The 15,363-nt window shown below is 32.1% G+C and overlaps 1 protein-coding gene across 2 annotated transcripts in view; it reads right to left on the bottom strand.

Annotated features, from left to right (window-relative positions):
- Window positions 1-7,332: 7,332 nt before the first annotated feature.
- LOC139528786 (uncharacterized) overlaps window positions 7,333-15,363 on the bottom strand; it is a 29,024-nt gene continuing 20,993 nt past the window's right edge. For both annotated transcript variants that reach the window (XM_071324988.1, XM_071324989.1), the window contains 9 exons: window positions 12,225-12,316; window positions 11,625-11,705; window positions 10,812-10,944; window positions 10,204-10,334; window positions 9,788-9,894; window positions 9,180-9,282; window positions 8,772-8,914; window positions 8,185-8,362; window positions 7,333-7,700 (listed from right to left, as the gene is read on the bottom strand). In XM_071324988.1, the coding sequence (XP_071181089.1) occupies window positions 7,575-7,700; window positions 8,185-8,362; window positions 8,772-8,914; window positions 9,180-9,282; window positions 9,788-9,894; window positions 10,204-10,334; window positions 10,812-10,944; window positions 11,625-11,705; window positions 12,225-12,316 (1,094 nt within the window). In that variant the 3' untranslated portion in view covers window positions 7,333-7,574. The remainder of the gene's footprint in view (window positions 7,701-8,184; window positions 8,363-8,771; window positions 8,915-9,179; window positions 9,283-9,787; window positions 9,895-10,203; window positions 10,335-10,811; window positions 10,945-11,624; window positions 11,706-12,224; window positions 12,317-15,363) is intronic.

Genomic DNA, 15,363 nt, shown 5'->3' with positions numbered 1-15,363 from the left:
AAATGTCCTTCATATCGTCTGATTCAGATTTATGTCAGTATTTCTGTTTCCGATATAAAAATTGAAAATGGAAATGGGGAATGTGTCAAAGAGACAACAACCTGACCATATAACAGACAACAGCAGAAGGTCACCAATAGGTCTTCAATGCAGCGAGAAACTCCTACACCCAGAGGCGTCCTTCAGCTGGCCCCTAAACAAATATATACTAGTTCAGTGATAATGGACATCAAACTAAACTCCAAATTATACACAAGAAACTAAAATTAAAAATCATACAAGACTAACAAAGGCTAGAGGCTCCTGACTTGGGACAGGCGCAAAAATTCGGCGGGGTTAAACATTTTTTTTGAGATCTCTACCCTCCTTCAATACCTCTAGCCAATGTAGAAAAGTAAACACATAACAATACGCACATTAAATTCCGTTCAAGAAAACTCCGAGTCCGATGTCAAAAGAGGTAACAAAAGAATTTCCTTTCTCAATTTTATGCCATATTTTGTCAGTACATTAAAAAATCGTTCAACAATAAGTTGAAACTGTCAACAGATGCTTCCCAAACGACACATAAGTAAGGCTAGAACCAATTTCTCAATCGCAACAACCTACAGTTAGTTATTTGTTTGTTTTATTTTTTTTTTTTAGGGGAGGGCGAAATGACATCCCCATTTTACAAATTGGCAGGGAGTTCCTCTGACTTTCACTAAATGACCAGATATACGGGCAAACATCTAATAATGTTGCCACCTTTTAACTTATTTGCTTCAATTGCTACAGGCATTTCTTATCTGTATCATCTATATCTTTTTTACATTTCATCTCAAGCAATTCAAAAGTGTCTACTCATAGTAAAAAGTAGCCTTGAACCTGTCCTATTTATTCCAAAATAAAGAGGCTTCTTGTCCTTCCTTACATCTTTCATCTGTACAAATGATATTAAAATCAGACACAGGAAACTTGTTAACTATCCCCAAAACAATTGTTCAAAGAAATTCCAGAAACACCTTAATTTCGAACACTACATATCTTAGTTGTTGTTGAAGGTTATTCTGAGTTTATCTAAAAGGGGTTAGAATAATAAAGTATAATGATAAAAGTAATAAATTGAAAATAAAATAGCTGGTAAAAACATTATCAAGTTATAGTTATGTCTGCTGACCTTTAATATACAGATAGAATTAATAGCTTAAACAAATGGTATAAATGCCTAACACAACTGATTGTATATACAAAATATTGAAATATTTTTTCGTCACTATAACAAAAGCTACACTCGTATAACTACATAACAATAAAAATGATTCTTCAATCTCACAATAAACATTAGATTATAAAAATAAAATATATTGCCCTATCTGGTTACTCATAAGAACTGGTACCTTTCCATTTTGCCAACTAAATATAAGTCCAATATCCTACACTAGTATAATCTACACAGGATGATAATGAATTTATGTTAAAAAAAAATGTCTAGATTTAAAAAATAAATTATCATAGAAAGGCCTTTAGTCTACAATAATCTCATCAGTGACTCTGGAATAAAAAAAAGAAAAAGTCCAAATAAAGTAGGAAATATAGGAGCATTGAAGACCCAAAAATTCCAAAAACTTTTGTCAAAAACAGCTACACTTATCTACTCCTGGGGGCCATTATCTAAAGCATTTCTATAATTAAGTTCTCTTCTAAAAGTTTATTTTACAGCCTATATTTAAAGTTTACTGTTAATCCCAAAGATTTACCAAATTTGCTAACTTTGTTCAGTATTACTGCTAAATATTGATTGTCTCTAGACATATTCTCCTGTTGTTAATAAAACATATTAAAAGTTTCTTGTCTACAGGCTAAAATATTCAACCAAAATCACTCTAATGTAATATAACACTTGATAAGTTTGTCAAAGTGCTTTCATGTATACCTTTATGAGGAACACTCAACCCGAAAGTTAGAAAGCGCATAATGTATAAATACCTTAATATGGCCTGAGATATATAAACAAAATAGACAAGAGTGAAAACGAGTCGCCTAATTCATCTAAGGTAATCTGGACCTGAGTGAGACCTACATTTCATAATAATTTCATAATTTCTTAATTTATCAACAAATTTACTGATTAAACGAAATCGTTAAAACAATAATGAAATGTTTATGGAATGTGTGACATGACTGTAAACAAAAACGAGTAAACATCCCCACAATAAGTTACAATTCTTAATGAACTGCTTTTTGGCATTAATCAGTTAAACTGACTTAACAAATAAATATATAACTACTATCAAAACTATCAGAATTAAAAGCTAAATTGATGATAATTTTATGATTCCTTCATTCGACCGCTTATTAACATAAATCAATTACAGTAATGGATAACTAATACTAATTTGCAAATAATTATATCATAAATTCAGAAAATAATGCTTGAATTTATTATAAGTAATCCTTAACTCTTCCAATAATGCAAAGGAGTAGGTCCAGTAAGACCCCTTTTTGGCCCCAAAATATAGCAGTTTTACAAAATTGTTCAAATGTTATCTTTTAGTTATTTATTGGATAGTAGAATGATTCTGCTACATAAATATGGGCTGTTTTTGACAATACAATGCACATATATCGGGTACTAGCACCGTTAAGTCATGCTAAATTACTGAAATCTTCACAATTCTAGCATTTTTGTTAAATTTTAGACGGTTTCCGTGTAAAACGAAAGTGGCTGCATTCGTGTTCATCCAAAATATTGAAATGTAAGTTGTATTTGATGATAATACATAACATATATAAAGGTTGAGGATGAACACGGATGTGGCCACTTTCATTTTTGACAAAGACCATCTGAAAAGTGACAATTTTTGGCATATTTGGTAGATTTTTCATATTTGAGCTTGAATCGGAGCGTTTTTAATGACTAAATTAGTAAAAAATCTCTCACATAAATTAATTGAATCAAATGAAATAGACACCCCTTTCGCCGATGAGTCCCGGTTTACCGGGATTCACGCTTCAGACAGCTGACGATGAGTCCCGTTTTACCGGGATCGGAATACCTCTTTTATGTTTCCCGCTTAAAACAGTGCAAACATGAGTTATCTTTCTTTGATGAATACCCGGATGAAAGTGTAAACATGACGCTTCCGTTTGTTGAAAACCGTGTCAAAATCAGAGGAAATTTACGGAATTTACGAGAATTTGAAATGAGGGAACATATTTTTTGAAAGAATATGGAAGAATTGAAGCCAAACTAGTATACTTTTTTGACAAAAAATGTCGTTTTAAGTACAAAACACTTGCAATGGACATCGTTCAGTGTGAGGAATTTGTACAGCCTCATAAAAATTTTCAAAATTTTGCCGTTTTGGGTTAAAAAATTACGATTTGGGGTCAAAGAGCAGAATTTTGAGAATTTCACCTAGAAAATGCCGAAAATTTGAATATTTTAAGAAGAAAAAATTATTAAAACATGAATAAAACTGTGAACATGGTGTTAGTGAATGAAATAAATACACAAATAACTACAAACAAGTTTTTATTGACATTTATTATGAAGATCTCCCACTTGAGTAATAGTAGCCAGGGAAGCCATCGTCTCAGAGTAGCTTCTGTCTGGGCAGCAATCGGTGAAAGGGTTAAGAGTTTAAAAAATGGTCAAAATCTTTCGTCAGATGAAACTGAAATTGGAGGCCAAAATAGGTCCTTACCGGACCTACTCCTTTTAATTATGTGATTGCTAAAATTTAATGAAGAAAAATCATTGCAGATATTTTGAATGGGTGATTTTATTATTGCATTCCTGAAACATCAGCATATTTTGTATCAATAAAAACTAGAGGCTCTAAAGAGCCTGTGTCGCTCACCTTGGTCTATGTGACTATTAAACAAAGGAAGCAGATGGATTCATGACAAAATTGTATTTTGGTGATGGTGATGTGTTTGTACATCTTACTTTACTGAACATCCTTGCAGCTTACAATTATCTCTATCTATAATGAAGTTGGCCCAGTAGTTTCAGTGGAAAATGTTAGTAAAAGTTTACAAATTTTCTAAAAATTGTTGAAAATTGACTATAAAGGACAATAACTCCTTAGGGGGTCAATTGACCATTTCGGTCATGTTGACTTATTTGTAAATCTTACTTTGCTGAACATTATTGCTGTTTACAGTTTATTTCTATCTATAATAATTTTCAAGATAATAACCAAAAACAGTAAAATTTCCTTAAAATTACCAATTCAGGGGCAGGAACCCAACAACGGGTTGTCCGATTTATCTGAAAATTTCAGGGCAGATAGATCTTGACCTGATAAACAATTTATCCCCCTGTCAGATTTGCTCTAAAGGCTTTGGTTTTTTAGTTATAAGCCAAAAACTGCATTTTACCCCTATCTTCTATTTTTAGCCATGGCGGCCATCTTGGTTGGATGGCCGGGTCATCGGACACATTTTTTAAACTAGATACCCAAAAGATGATTGTGGATAAGTTTGGATTAATTTGGCCCAGTAGTTTCAGAGGAGAAGATTTTTGTAAAAGATTACTAAGATTTACGAAAAATGGTTAAAAATTGACTATAAAGGGCAATAACTCCTATATGGGTCAACTGACCATTTCGGTCATGTTGACTTATTTGTAAATCTTACTTTGCTGAACATTATTGCTGTTTACAGTTTATTTCTATCTTTAATAATTTTCAAGATAATAACCAAAAACAGTAAAATTTCCTTAAAATTACCAATTCAGGGGCAGCAACCCAACAACAGGTTGTCAGATTCATCTGAAAATTTCAGGGTAGATAGATCTTGACCTGATAAACAATTTTCTAATAGTCAGATTTGCTCTTAATGCTTTGGTTTTTAAGTTATAAGCCAAAAACTGCATTTTACCCCTATGTTCTATTTTTAGCCATGGCGGCCATCTTGGTTGGTTGGCCGGGTCCCTGGACACATTTTTTAAACTAGATACCCCAAAGATAATTGTGGCCAAGTTTGGATAAATTTGGCCCAGTGGTTTCAGAGGAGAAAATTTTTGTAAAAGATTACTAATATTTACGAAAAATGGTTAAAAATTGACTATAAAGGGCAATAACTCCTATATGGGTCAACTGACCATTTCGGTCATGTTGACTTATTCGTAGATCTTACTTTGCTGAACATTATTGCTGTTTACAGTTTATCTCTATCTATAATAATATTCAAGATAATAACCATATAACGGCAAAATTTCCTTAAAATTGCCAATTCAGGGGCAGCAACCCAACAACCGCTTGTCCGATTCGTCTGAAAATTTTCGGGCAGATAGATCTTGACTTAATAAACAATTTAACCCCATGTCAGATTTGCTCTAAATGCTTCGGTTTCAGAGTTATAAGCCAAAAACTGCATTTGACCCCTATGTTCTATTTTTAGCCATGGCGGCCATCTTGGTTGGTTGGCCGGGTAACCGAACACATTTTTTAAACTAGATACCCCAATGATGATTGTGGCCAAGTTTGGTTAAATTTGGCCCAGTAGTTTCAGAGGAGAAGATTTTTGTAAAAGTTAACGACGACGGACGACGGACGCCGGACGACGCCGGACAACGACGGACGCCGGACGCCAAGTGATGAGAAAAGCTCACTTGGCCCTTCGGGCCAGGTGAGCTAAAAAGCAATAATATCTGAATTAACAGTAGTTTTTGATTTATGCATTGACCTTTCTGGATAAAATATTCACAACATGAAAAATTTATATCAACTTAAAATAATATTAGTTCTTTCTCAAGATTGAAAATAATAAATGTACACGTATATCATCTTACCTTGTAGATAAAAATATAAATAAAATCAAAATCATAAAAACATTTAAAAATCTGTTTTCTGAAATAATTTTTTTACAGCACTATGTCTTAGAGACTTACAATATAAAAATATACATTATATTGTGATTTGAGCTGAAAACACCAAAGTTTAATGTGAATAAATTCACAGTTACAACATATACAAATAAATCTGATTTAATTGACAAACTTCTGACATAAGGATGTGAACATGTGAAGGTGTACACAGGAAAGATTTATGAAAGTGAAATGTTATAAATATTTCATATCACAAATCTCACGTAACCTCTAACCAGCTCACCTGTCACTTCACCTCTCAATACGGTTTCTACATGGAATCTCATACTACATGTTTATGAGCTACCATAAAGCGTTTATTTATCAAATTTTTTTGATCTTCACAACTTTACACAAATAATGGGTTACTTGTAAATACTTATAATAAACAAGAGGTGTACAAATGACAGCAAACTTAGTTTTCCTTACATTACATTACATTACATTACATTACAAATCGATTGACATTGGAGACTATAATTTTTTCTAATGGAGAGATTCGTTTCACCCATTATTTAAATTTTTGAAATAGGTCCAATTGAGAACAAATCAGTGGTCTTAATAATTTACATGCCTTTTTGATAAAGTTTTAAATTTAGGTCATATTTTGCCAAAAGTGAAAGAATTGTTTGGACTACTTAAAAATTATAATATGGAATTGGCATAAAGCAGCATTGAATATATGTCTGGAAACTGATTATCACAACAGTGTATTGTCAGACAAATTTTCTTCAAATCTATCACAAAATGGTTATAGAAATATGATTATGGAATATTTAAAGTTATTTTCTATGTATCATCCACCTTAAAAACATAAATTAAATATATCAAATATACTAACTATCTATCCTTCTACCATACACAAAAACATGGTTTTACAAATATTGAGGTTATATATCATCAAAGTATGCTGCAAAATGCTGATTTCAAGTATTTGAAAACATTTCTCAAAATAGCATGAAAGCTACAAAAAACAGTAAATTCTAGATACTTAAATTCTACATTTAAACCTAGTCTACAATCAATACATTAAACAGACTACATACAAAACACAGATGGATAGTGCTTCAATGAATGCATTCAATGTATGAGACAAAAATTTATATATTGAATATATAAATGAATATGCTGTTTCATGATATTATGCATAAAATGAATACTGTGGATTCATTATTATTCATGGAATACCAATTATTGTGGAATTTGTGGGTACAGGTGAGCAACTAATTTAAATATTCAATAAGTTACAAATTTTCTATAGGCTATCTGTGAAAATACTAGTTTTCCTCAATCCACAAAAATTGGTACCCAGGAAAATATATGAATCCTAGGTATTATGAGACATCTCAGTATTTCTGAATGTTTTGATCTAATTGTCAACATTGTCAATGCAGAAGCAATAAAAATGACAATGAAAATATTTAAAATAACACTTTAAGGATGTATTCTTCTGACTTTTCTATTAATATCATTCCTTTTCTATTCTTTTCGTAAATCTAATGTCATATTTTCAACTGTTCAAAGCAGTTAACTGGGCTATTTGAATATATATCTTATTGTTAAACAATTTTCCTTGTTGTCACCCTTCAACAATAGATATTTCATAACATATTCATTAACAAAACAAGTACATATAACTTTAGCTGCCATTTTCATTTGAAACTGGTGAATTCCACATTTTCACAATACTGTATTTTGACTAGAGTTCTTTCCCTTTTCAAGTTGTATCAAGTCGAATCATTCGGAGTTTGAAATTGTCCGCTAAAACACAAGCTGCCTCATTAGATCCACCACAATATCCCGAGGAGGAAAAGACAGTTAATAATTTACCCTGTTGCTGTACCTGAAAAATAAAAATTATTTATGAATGAAGTCCAGTGGCAAATATTTCAGGCATATTAAAGGGGGAAATATAATAATGTGATATAAAGATTCTTTGTAGTCTGCACAAAGGCATGTCAACTACAAGGCAAGTTATATTATTCTTTGAACTTTCTTTTAAAGTGTGTATGTTGGCAGAGCATGCGCACCAGCAAATATTCATTTGAAAGGCTTTGGTTTGACTGAGAAAAGTCATTAAAAATCAAATAATGGTCATTAGGATCCATTGCAAACCAATTTACTGGTAGTTCACCATTTATTTAGTCTCTTGGTTTTCACCAAAAAACTAAATACAATAGCAACTGCATGTATGGATTAGTTAAGAATTATTTGGGGATTTTATTTGACATCTCTGTTTTCTAACACTTTACAATGAAAAAGTACTTTTTGAGGTGTAATTTGGAACTCTATCATCCTTGCACTATTCAAATGATGAAATGATTTACCTGAAAACCTGCCTCCTGTACTTCATGAGCCCTGATGACATGTGATAGTCCATTTATATCTAGAAATGAGGTTAATGCTTCAATACTAAAGAAATGTGCCGTTCCTCTCCGTGAGTTATACACGTAACCTTTCTGTTTCTCTAACTCCTCCTTTAACTCTGGTGTCACTTGTTCTACACTGGAAGTCACAATAATAAAAAAAAGTAAGATTTTTAAACATTCTCAATTAAAAAACTAAATCCTGTAGGTACTGTTGAAAGTGAAGGTTTTTAAAATTTGAAAGTTTCATGGAATTTTCTTAACATCTTTGACTGGTAATAATGGTTACAGGCTTCAAAATGTAAATCAATTTGAATATCAATCCTTGCATTCTCATTTTCCACTTTTATTTGCCACGTAATTTAAATATAATTGATGCATAAGAACTTAAATTTACTCCAAATTTCGAGCTATTATAAAATGATATATATTTCTCAGTATGTAATTACTGTTTACAGTATAATAGAAAATGATGTTTTGTTTTTAAGCAGATACTCATAGTTGCATTTTACTAGACATTGTTTGAAGATATGAAAGATAACACAAACCTGATTGGATCACTCCACATTATTTCCCAAGCTAGTGGACTTTCTATTTCTGGGTCTCTCAGTGGACAAGGTACTTTGTTAATGTTTTCTATCAAGCAACTTTCTGATTCAGGACCTGGTATACCTCCATGTACACAAAATATCTACAATGTTCACTGGTCACTTATAACTACTATAGTACTATATCGTATAGATAACAAGTTTGATAATAAGACCTTATTACAATTTATATCTTCGGGCCAGGTGAGCTAAAAATGTACTTTAAACTATTGATTCTTCAAATTAAACCAGATTGTCCGTTTATTTTTAGTCTAATTATAAAATGTCATTCAGTAGGTTTATGTTTTTTTTCCTCCCATTTCATATCTTGGCATACAATCAAAGCATTCATTTAAATAGTCTACGTACCCTATCATCTACAGTAGCTGCTATTGGCATACAATCAAAGCATTCATTAACAGCATCCCAGATCTGAAGACCAATACTATCTCCAAATTTAGCAATACACTCACTGTAATACAATATTAGGACACTATAGCTATTAGTATTTATTATGATTAGACCATCAGCACAATTTAATTTTTTCCTTCAACACTTCATACATGTACTGTAAATTCAGAAATTATTTCTTGAATTCTTGTTGCAATTTTGAAATGACCAACCAATATTAGAAATTTTTTATTTCAATTTTTGATAAAGCTGCATTCGTTTTATATTTTCCTTATGTGTTAAACTTTGCAATATTAGCTTTACAAAACTTTATAGACTTAGTTGGTGGTTGGTGTTTTAGCATTTAATATTTTTGTTTATGAATCCCAAAATCCTTTTTTTCAAAATAAATTACAAAATGCCTGTTTATTTCTATCTTTGTGGCCTTCCACATAAGTGATATTTCCAAATAAGTTTTTTTTTAAAAGTAAATGAATTCAATAGCGTGGTAATTTTTAATATTGGAATTTATAATCATTTCATTACAATCATGCACCTTTTAACCCTGTTTTGTAGATTATACTTACGTTTTAAACGAGAACATTTCTTGAACACTTCTGAGTTCATGGTTACCTCTTAGAAGTACAAACTTTTCTGGTGCTAACAGTTTCTCAGCAAATAAATAGGAAATCACCTGAATTCAGATATGAAGTTAATGAAAGACAACTTTGCAATTTCTTCATTTTCAATATGAAAACGGGGAGAAATTTGAAGGAGGATTGCTTATGCAATTTAAAAACATCCTTTTCAAAGGACAAAAGTAAGACATTAACAATTTGATAAAAATAAAATTAAATCTGTGTTCAGGTTTTTTTATCTGCAAGTTTTCATGAACTAATTTCTTTAGGCAGAAAAGGATGTCTCTAGATTTTTAAATTGAGATGTATGTCAAGAAATGATTAAAAATAAGGAAGTATCTTGTTGTCAGAAAAAATAGTTTTACCTCAACCCCATATTCTCCTCTATCTACATAGTCACCAAGAAACAAGAAAGAGGCTGGTGTCAACATTGGACCCATCCTCCACAGGGCTTTCTCAAAACACACTAAATCTCTGTAGTTACCATGGATATCACCTGAAATAGAGGAATTTCAAAATTGAACCAATCATAATTAAAATTAAGAAAGGACATTTCAGTGAAAAGAGTTTTGAATGCATGCAAAATAATGGTTTTATTTAATTATACCCTTTTTGATTATATAACTTTTGACATATTTCAGGTCTTAAACATCCTTGGCTTTCATATTTTATACACTGAGGCCCTAGATTATTAATCCAGAAACGTACTTTGGACACATGAATTTTATTTTTGTTTTATACATAATGCAATTGGCTTTATTTGTTATTAACAGCAAATCATGTCTTCAATTTATGAAAAATTTGAACTGGATTTTCTGAAATTAAGATGGCAAACCAGCAATACAAAAAAAAATGTCTTTTTCTTTTATACAATTTGTTCCATATATAAAACTGCACAATATTTTGTATCAAAAGTCTGTGACTGAATAAAAATATTAAATTGTATTGTATCAACTACAAATAAATATGATACCTAAAATATAAACAGGGGAGGTCAGTTTGACAAGCCTTGGTTCATCAGATAAGATTTCTTTGGTTTGTCGACATAAGGTTAGAAGGCATTTAGCTAAAGCATTCTTTTCCACTTGTCCCCAGTCAAAAGCTTGCTGCAAAACAAAACAATAATAAATTATGACAATACACATCTCTACTTTGACGGCAGCATTAATATAATTTTGTATCATTTAGAGTAGGTTATTTTATCACATGAATTGTTAAGAAATACTGTGATTCCCTTGTCAAATAAAAAAGATATATATTTCAAATTTGAGTTAAATCCTGAAAATTTTAACACCATACAACAAAATGAGGTTGTCAAAGAAGTGAGAATACATAGATAAAGATATAGATACAGCGCATGCACAATGTCTATTTATGAATTAAGGTGTTGTTCTGTCACTTGTTGATTTTTTTTTATTCATTTGAGTTTTTGAATTAGTTATAATGGAAGATTATTCTTATAAATGTAAGAACATTCTACAATGACAAAATAACCAAAACATATATACATCAGTTTATGCATTTCCAGTACCAAGCAAATCCATTATGTAAAAGAGTTACTAACAATTTCCTTCATATTTTAGTCTTCATTACATTCTAGATCAATTTAGTGTTTTTATTTTAAACATTAATTTATGATTTATTGCCAATAACAAAAGATCAGTGAAAGATTCAATTGTCTTAGAATAAACGATATAACATTATATTTGTCTTCTCAATAAGAAAGACAAAACTCAACATAAAATGTCAATTACAGTAATGCATTTCTATTGGTTAAAAATCTCACCTTAGCAGGACTTCCATTATCTCCCTTTAAAGCTCTTTCAAAATATCTGAGTCCTGTCAACATTTCATTTGGATGTGACCTCTATCAAATATAAATATACAAATTTAGAGATAAAATATTGAAAGAACTAAATATCTTCATAATTTAATATGTGGTGATCAAAATGTTCTTTTCTATTTTCCTTTACCAAAATAAATACATACCAAAAAAATATGTTAACATGAAAATTAAATTCCTTTTTTTTAGATAAATTAGGACACAACAATTTAAATCCTATGAGCTTTCTCAGTCAAATTGCGAATATTTTCAGTGTCACATGTATAAGGCCATAAAAGCTAATGAATGACATATATTCGTAGTTACTGTATGTCCTATGATAACTGAAAAGTTTATTGTTTCTATTAATTATCTGTAGTTAAAATAAATATGAGTAAAAATTGTCCTGAAGCTTAGTTTCTTTAGCTCATACATACATATTTAAGAACAAAAATAAAGATGAAATCCCCACATAAATATAAATTACAAATTTAGAGTCTTTAACATTAACTAGGTGCTTCTTTTGAGCTATGAACATTAACATTAAGTTTATGGCGTACACACCTGGTTAAATGAATCGATTGATCCCATCCTCTGAAATCTGTTGATATCACCCTCCAGATGACTGAAAGCACTGCCAGATACTGCTGTTGTACCTGCAAAGTAAAGAAATAGATAAATAAGGTATGCAGAAAGAATGCAATAATCAAATTAAATTCCTACTTTATTATGCAAGGCATACTGATTTCATGAAAAAGTATCAACTTAAGGTTATTGCAAATGCTACAAAACTCAGCAAATTCTTACACATGACAGAATGTTACTTTGTATTCTTTGGAGGCTACCTACCATAGATGTCTACACAAAGGTCATAGTTGATGCAAATAAATAAGAATTTTCAATGTTCAGGTTTTATGACCCAGGGTAATAATTTTTCAACTTTAAACTTTAAGGATCTTACCTTGTAAATCCCATAGCTTGACTACATCAGCCAGTACACCTGTTCTCCTGACTTTGATGGTATGGGTAGCTAATTCATATCTAGAGAGAGAATCTTCAATGTTAAGGATCTTACCTTGTAAATCCCATAGCTTGACTACATCAGCCAGTACACCAGTTCTCCTGACTTTGATGGTATGAGTAGCTAATTCATATCTAGAGAATGAATCTTTAATGTTAAGGATCTTACCTTGTAAATCCCATAACTTGACCACATCAGCCAGTACACCTGTTCTCCTGACTTTGATGGTATGAGTAGCTAATTCATATCTAGAGAGAGAATCTTCAATGTTAAGGATCTTACCTTGTAAATCCCATAACTTGACCACATCAGCCAGTACACCTGTTCTCCTGACTTTGATGGTATGAGTAGCTAATTCATATCTAGAGAATGAATCTTCAATGTTAAGGATCTTACCTTGTAAATCCCATAGCTTGACTACATCAGCCAGTACACCTGTTCTCCTGACTTTGATGGTATGGGTAGCTAATTCATATCTAGAGAATGAATCTTCAATGTTAAGGATCTTACCTTGTAAATCCCATAACTTGACCACATCAGCCAGTACACCTGTTCTCCTGACTTTGATGGTATGAGTAGCTAATTCATATCTAGAGAATGAATCTTCAATGTTAAGGATCTTACCTTGTAAATCCCATAGCTTGACTACATCAGCCAGTACACCTGTTCTCCTGACTTTGATGGTATGAGTAGCTAATTCATATCTAGAGAGAGAATCTTCAATGTTAAGGATCTTACCTTGTAAATCCCATAACTTGACCACATCAGCCAGTACACCTGTTCTCCTGACTTTGATGGTATGAGTAGCTTATTCATATCTAGAGAGAGAATCTTTAATGTTAAGGATCTTACCTTGTAAATCCCATAACTTGACCACATCAGCCAGTACACCTGTTCTCCTGACTTTGATGGTATGAGTAGCTAATTCATATCTAGAGAATGAATCTTCAATGTTAAGGATCTTACCTTGTAAATCCCATAACTTGACCACATCAGCCAGTACACCTGTTCTCCTGACTTTGATGGTATGAGTAGCTAATTCATATCTAGAGAGAGAATCTTTAATGTTAAGGATCTTACCTTGTAAATCCCATAGCTTGACTACATCAGCCAGTACACCTGTTCTCCTGACTTTAATGGTATGGGTAGCTAATTCATATCTAGAGAGAGAATCTTTAATGTTAAGGATCTTACCTTGTAAATCCCATAGCTTGACTACATCAGCCAGTACACCTGTTCTCCTGACTTTGATGGTATGAGTAGCTAATTCATATCTAGAGAGAGAATCTTTAATGTTAAGGATCTTACCTTGTAAATCCCATAGCTTGACTACATCAGCCAGTACACCTGTTCTCCTGACTTTGATGGTATGGGTAGCTAATTCATATCTAGAGAGAGAATCTTTAATGTTAAGGATCTTACCTTGTAAATCCCATAGCTTGACTACATCAGCCAGTACACCTGTTCTCCTGACTTTAATGGTATGGGTAGCTAATTCATATCTAGAGAGAGAATCTTTAATGTTAAGGATCTTACCTTGTAAATCCCATAACTTGACCACATCAGTCAGTACACCTGTTCTCCTGACTTTGATGGTATGGGTAGCTAATTCATATCTAGAGAGAGAATCTTCAATGTTAAGGATCTTACCTTGTAAATCCCATAGCTTGACTACATCAGCCAGTACACCTGTTCTCCTGACTTTGATGGTATGGGTAGCTAATTCATATCTAGAGAGATAATCTTCAATGTTAAGGATCTTACCTTGTAAATCCCATAGCTTGACTACATCAGCCAGTACACCTGTTCTCCTGACTTTGATGGTATGAGTAGCTAATTCATATCTAGAGAGAGAATCTTTAATGTTAAGGATCTTACCTTGTAAATCCCATAGCTTGACTACATCAGCCAGTACACCTGTTCTCCTGACTTTGATGGTATGAGTAGCTAATTCATATCTAGAGAGAGAATCTTTAATGTTAAGGATCTTACCTTGTAAATCCCATAGCTTGACTACATCAGCCAGTACACCTGTTCTCCTGACTTTGATGGTATGAGTAGCTAATTCATATCTAGAGAGAGAATCTTTAATGTTAAGGATCTTACCTTGTAAATCCCATAACTTGACTACATCAGCCAGTACACCTGTTCTCCTGACTTTGATGGTATGAGTAGCTAATTCATATCTAGAGAATGAATCTTCAATGTTAAGGATCTTACCTTGTAAATCCCATAACTTGACCACATCAGCCAGTACACCTGTTCTCCTGACTTTGATGGTATGAGTAGCTAATTCATATCTAGAGAATGAATCTTCAATGTTAAGGATCTTACCTTGTAAATCCCATAACTTGACTACATCAGCCAGTACACCTGTTCTCCTGACTTTGATGGTATGAGTAGCTAATTCATATCTAGAGAGAGAATCTTTAATGTTAAGGATCTTACCTTGTAAATCCCATAGCTTGACTACATCAGCCAGTACACCTGTTCTCCTGAGTTTGATGGTATGAGTAGCTAATTCATATCTAGAGAGAGAATCTTTAATGTTAAGGATCTTACCTTGTAAATCCCATAACTTGACCACATCAGCCAGTACACCTGTTCTCCTGACTTTGATAGTATGAGTAGCTAATTCATATCTAGAGAGAGGATCTTTAATGTTAAGGATCTTACCTTGTA

The sequence above is a fragment of the Mytilus edulis genome, chromosome 6, assembly GCF_963676685.1.
Source record: "Mytilus edulis chromosome 6, xbMytEdul2.2, whole genome shotgun sequence".
NCBI classification, from domain to species: Eukaryota; Metazoa; Mollusca; class Bivalvia; order Mytilida; family Mytilidae; genus Mytilus; species Mytilus edulis.
This window is presented reverse-complemented; position numbering and strand designations above follow the sequence as displayed.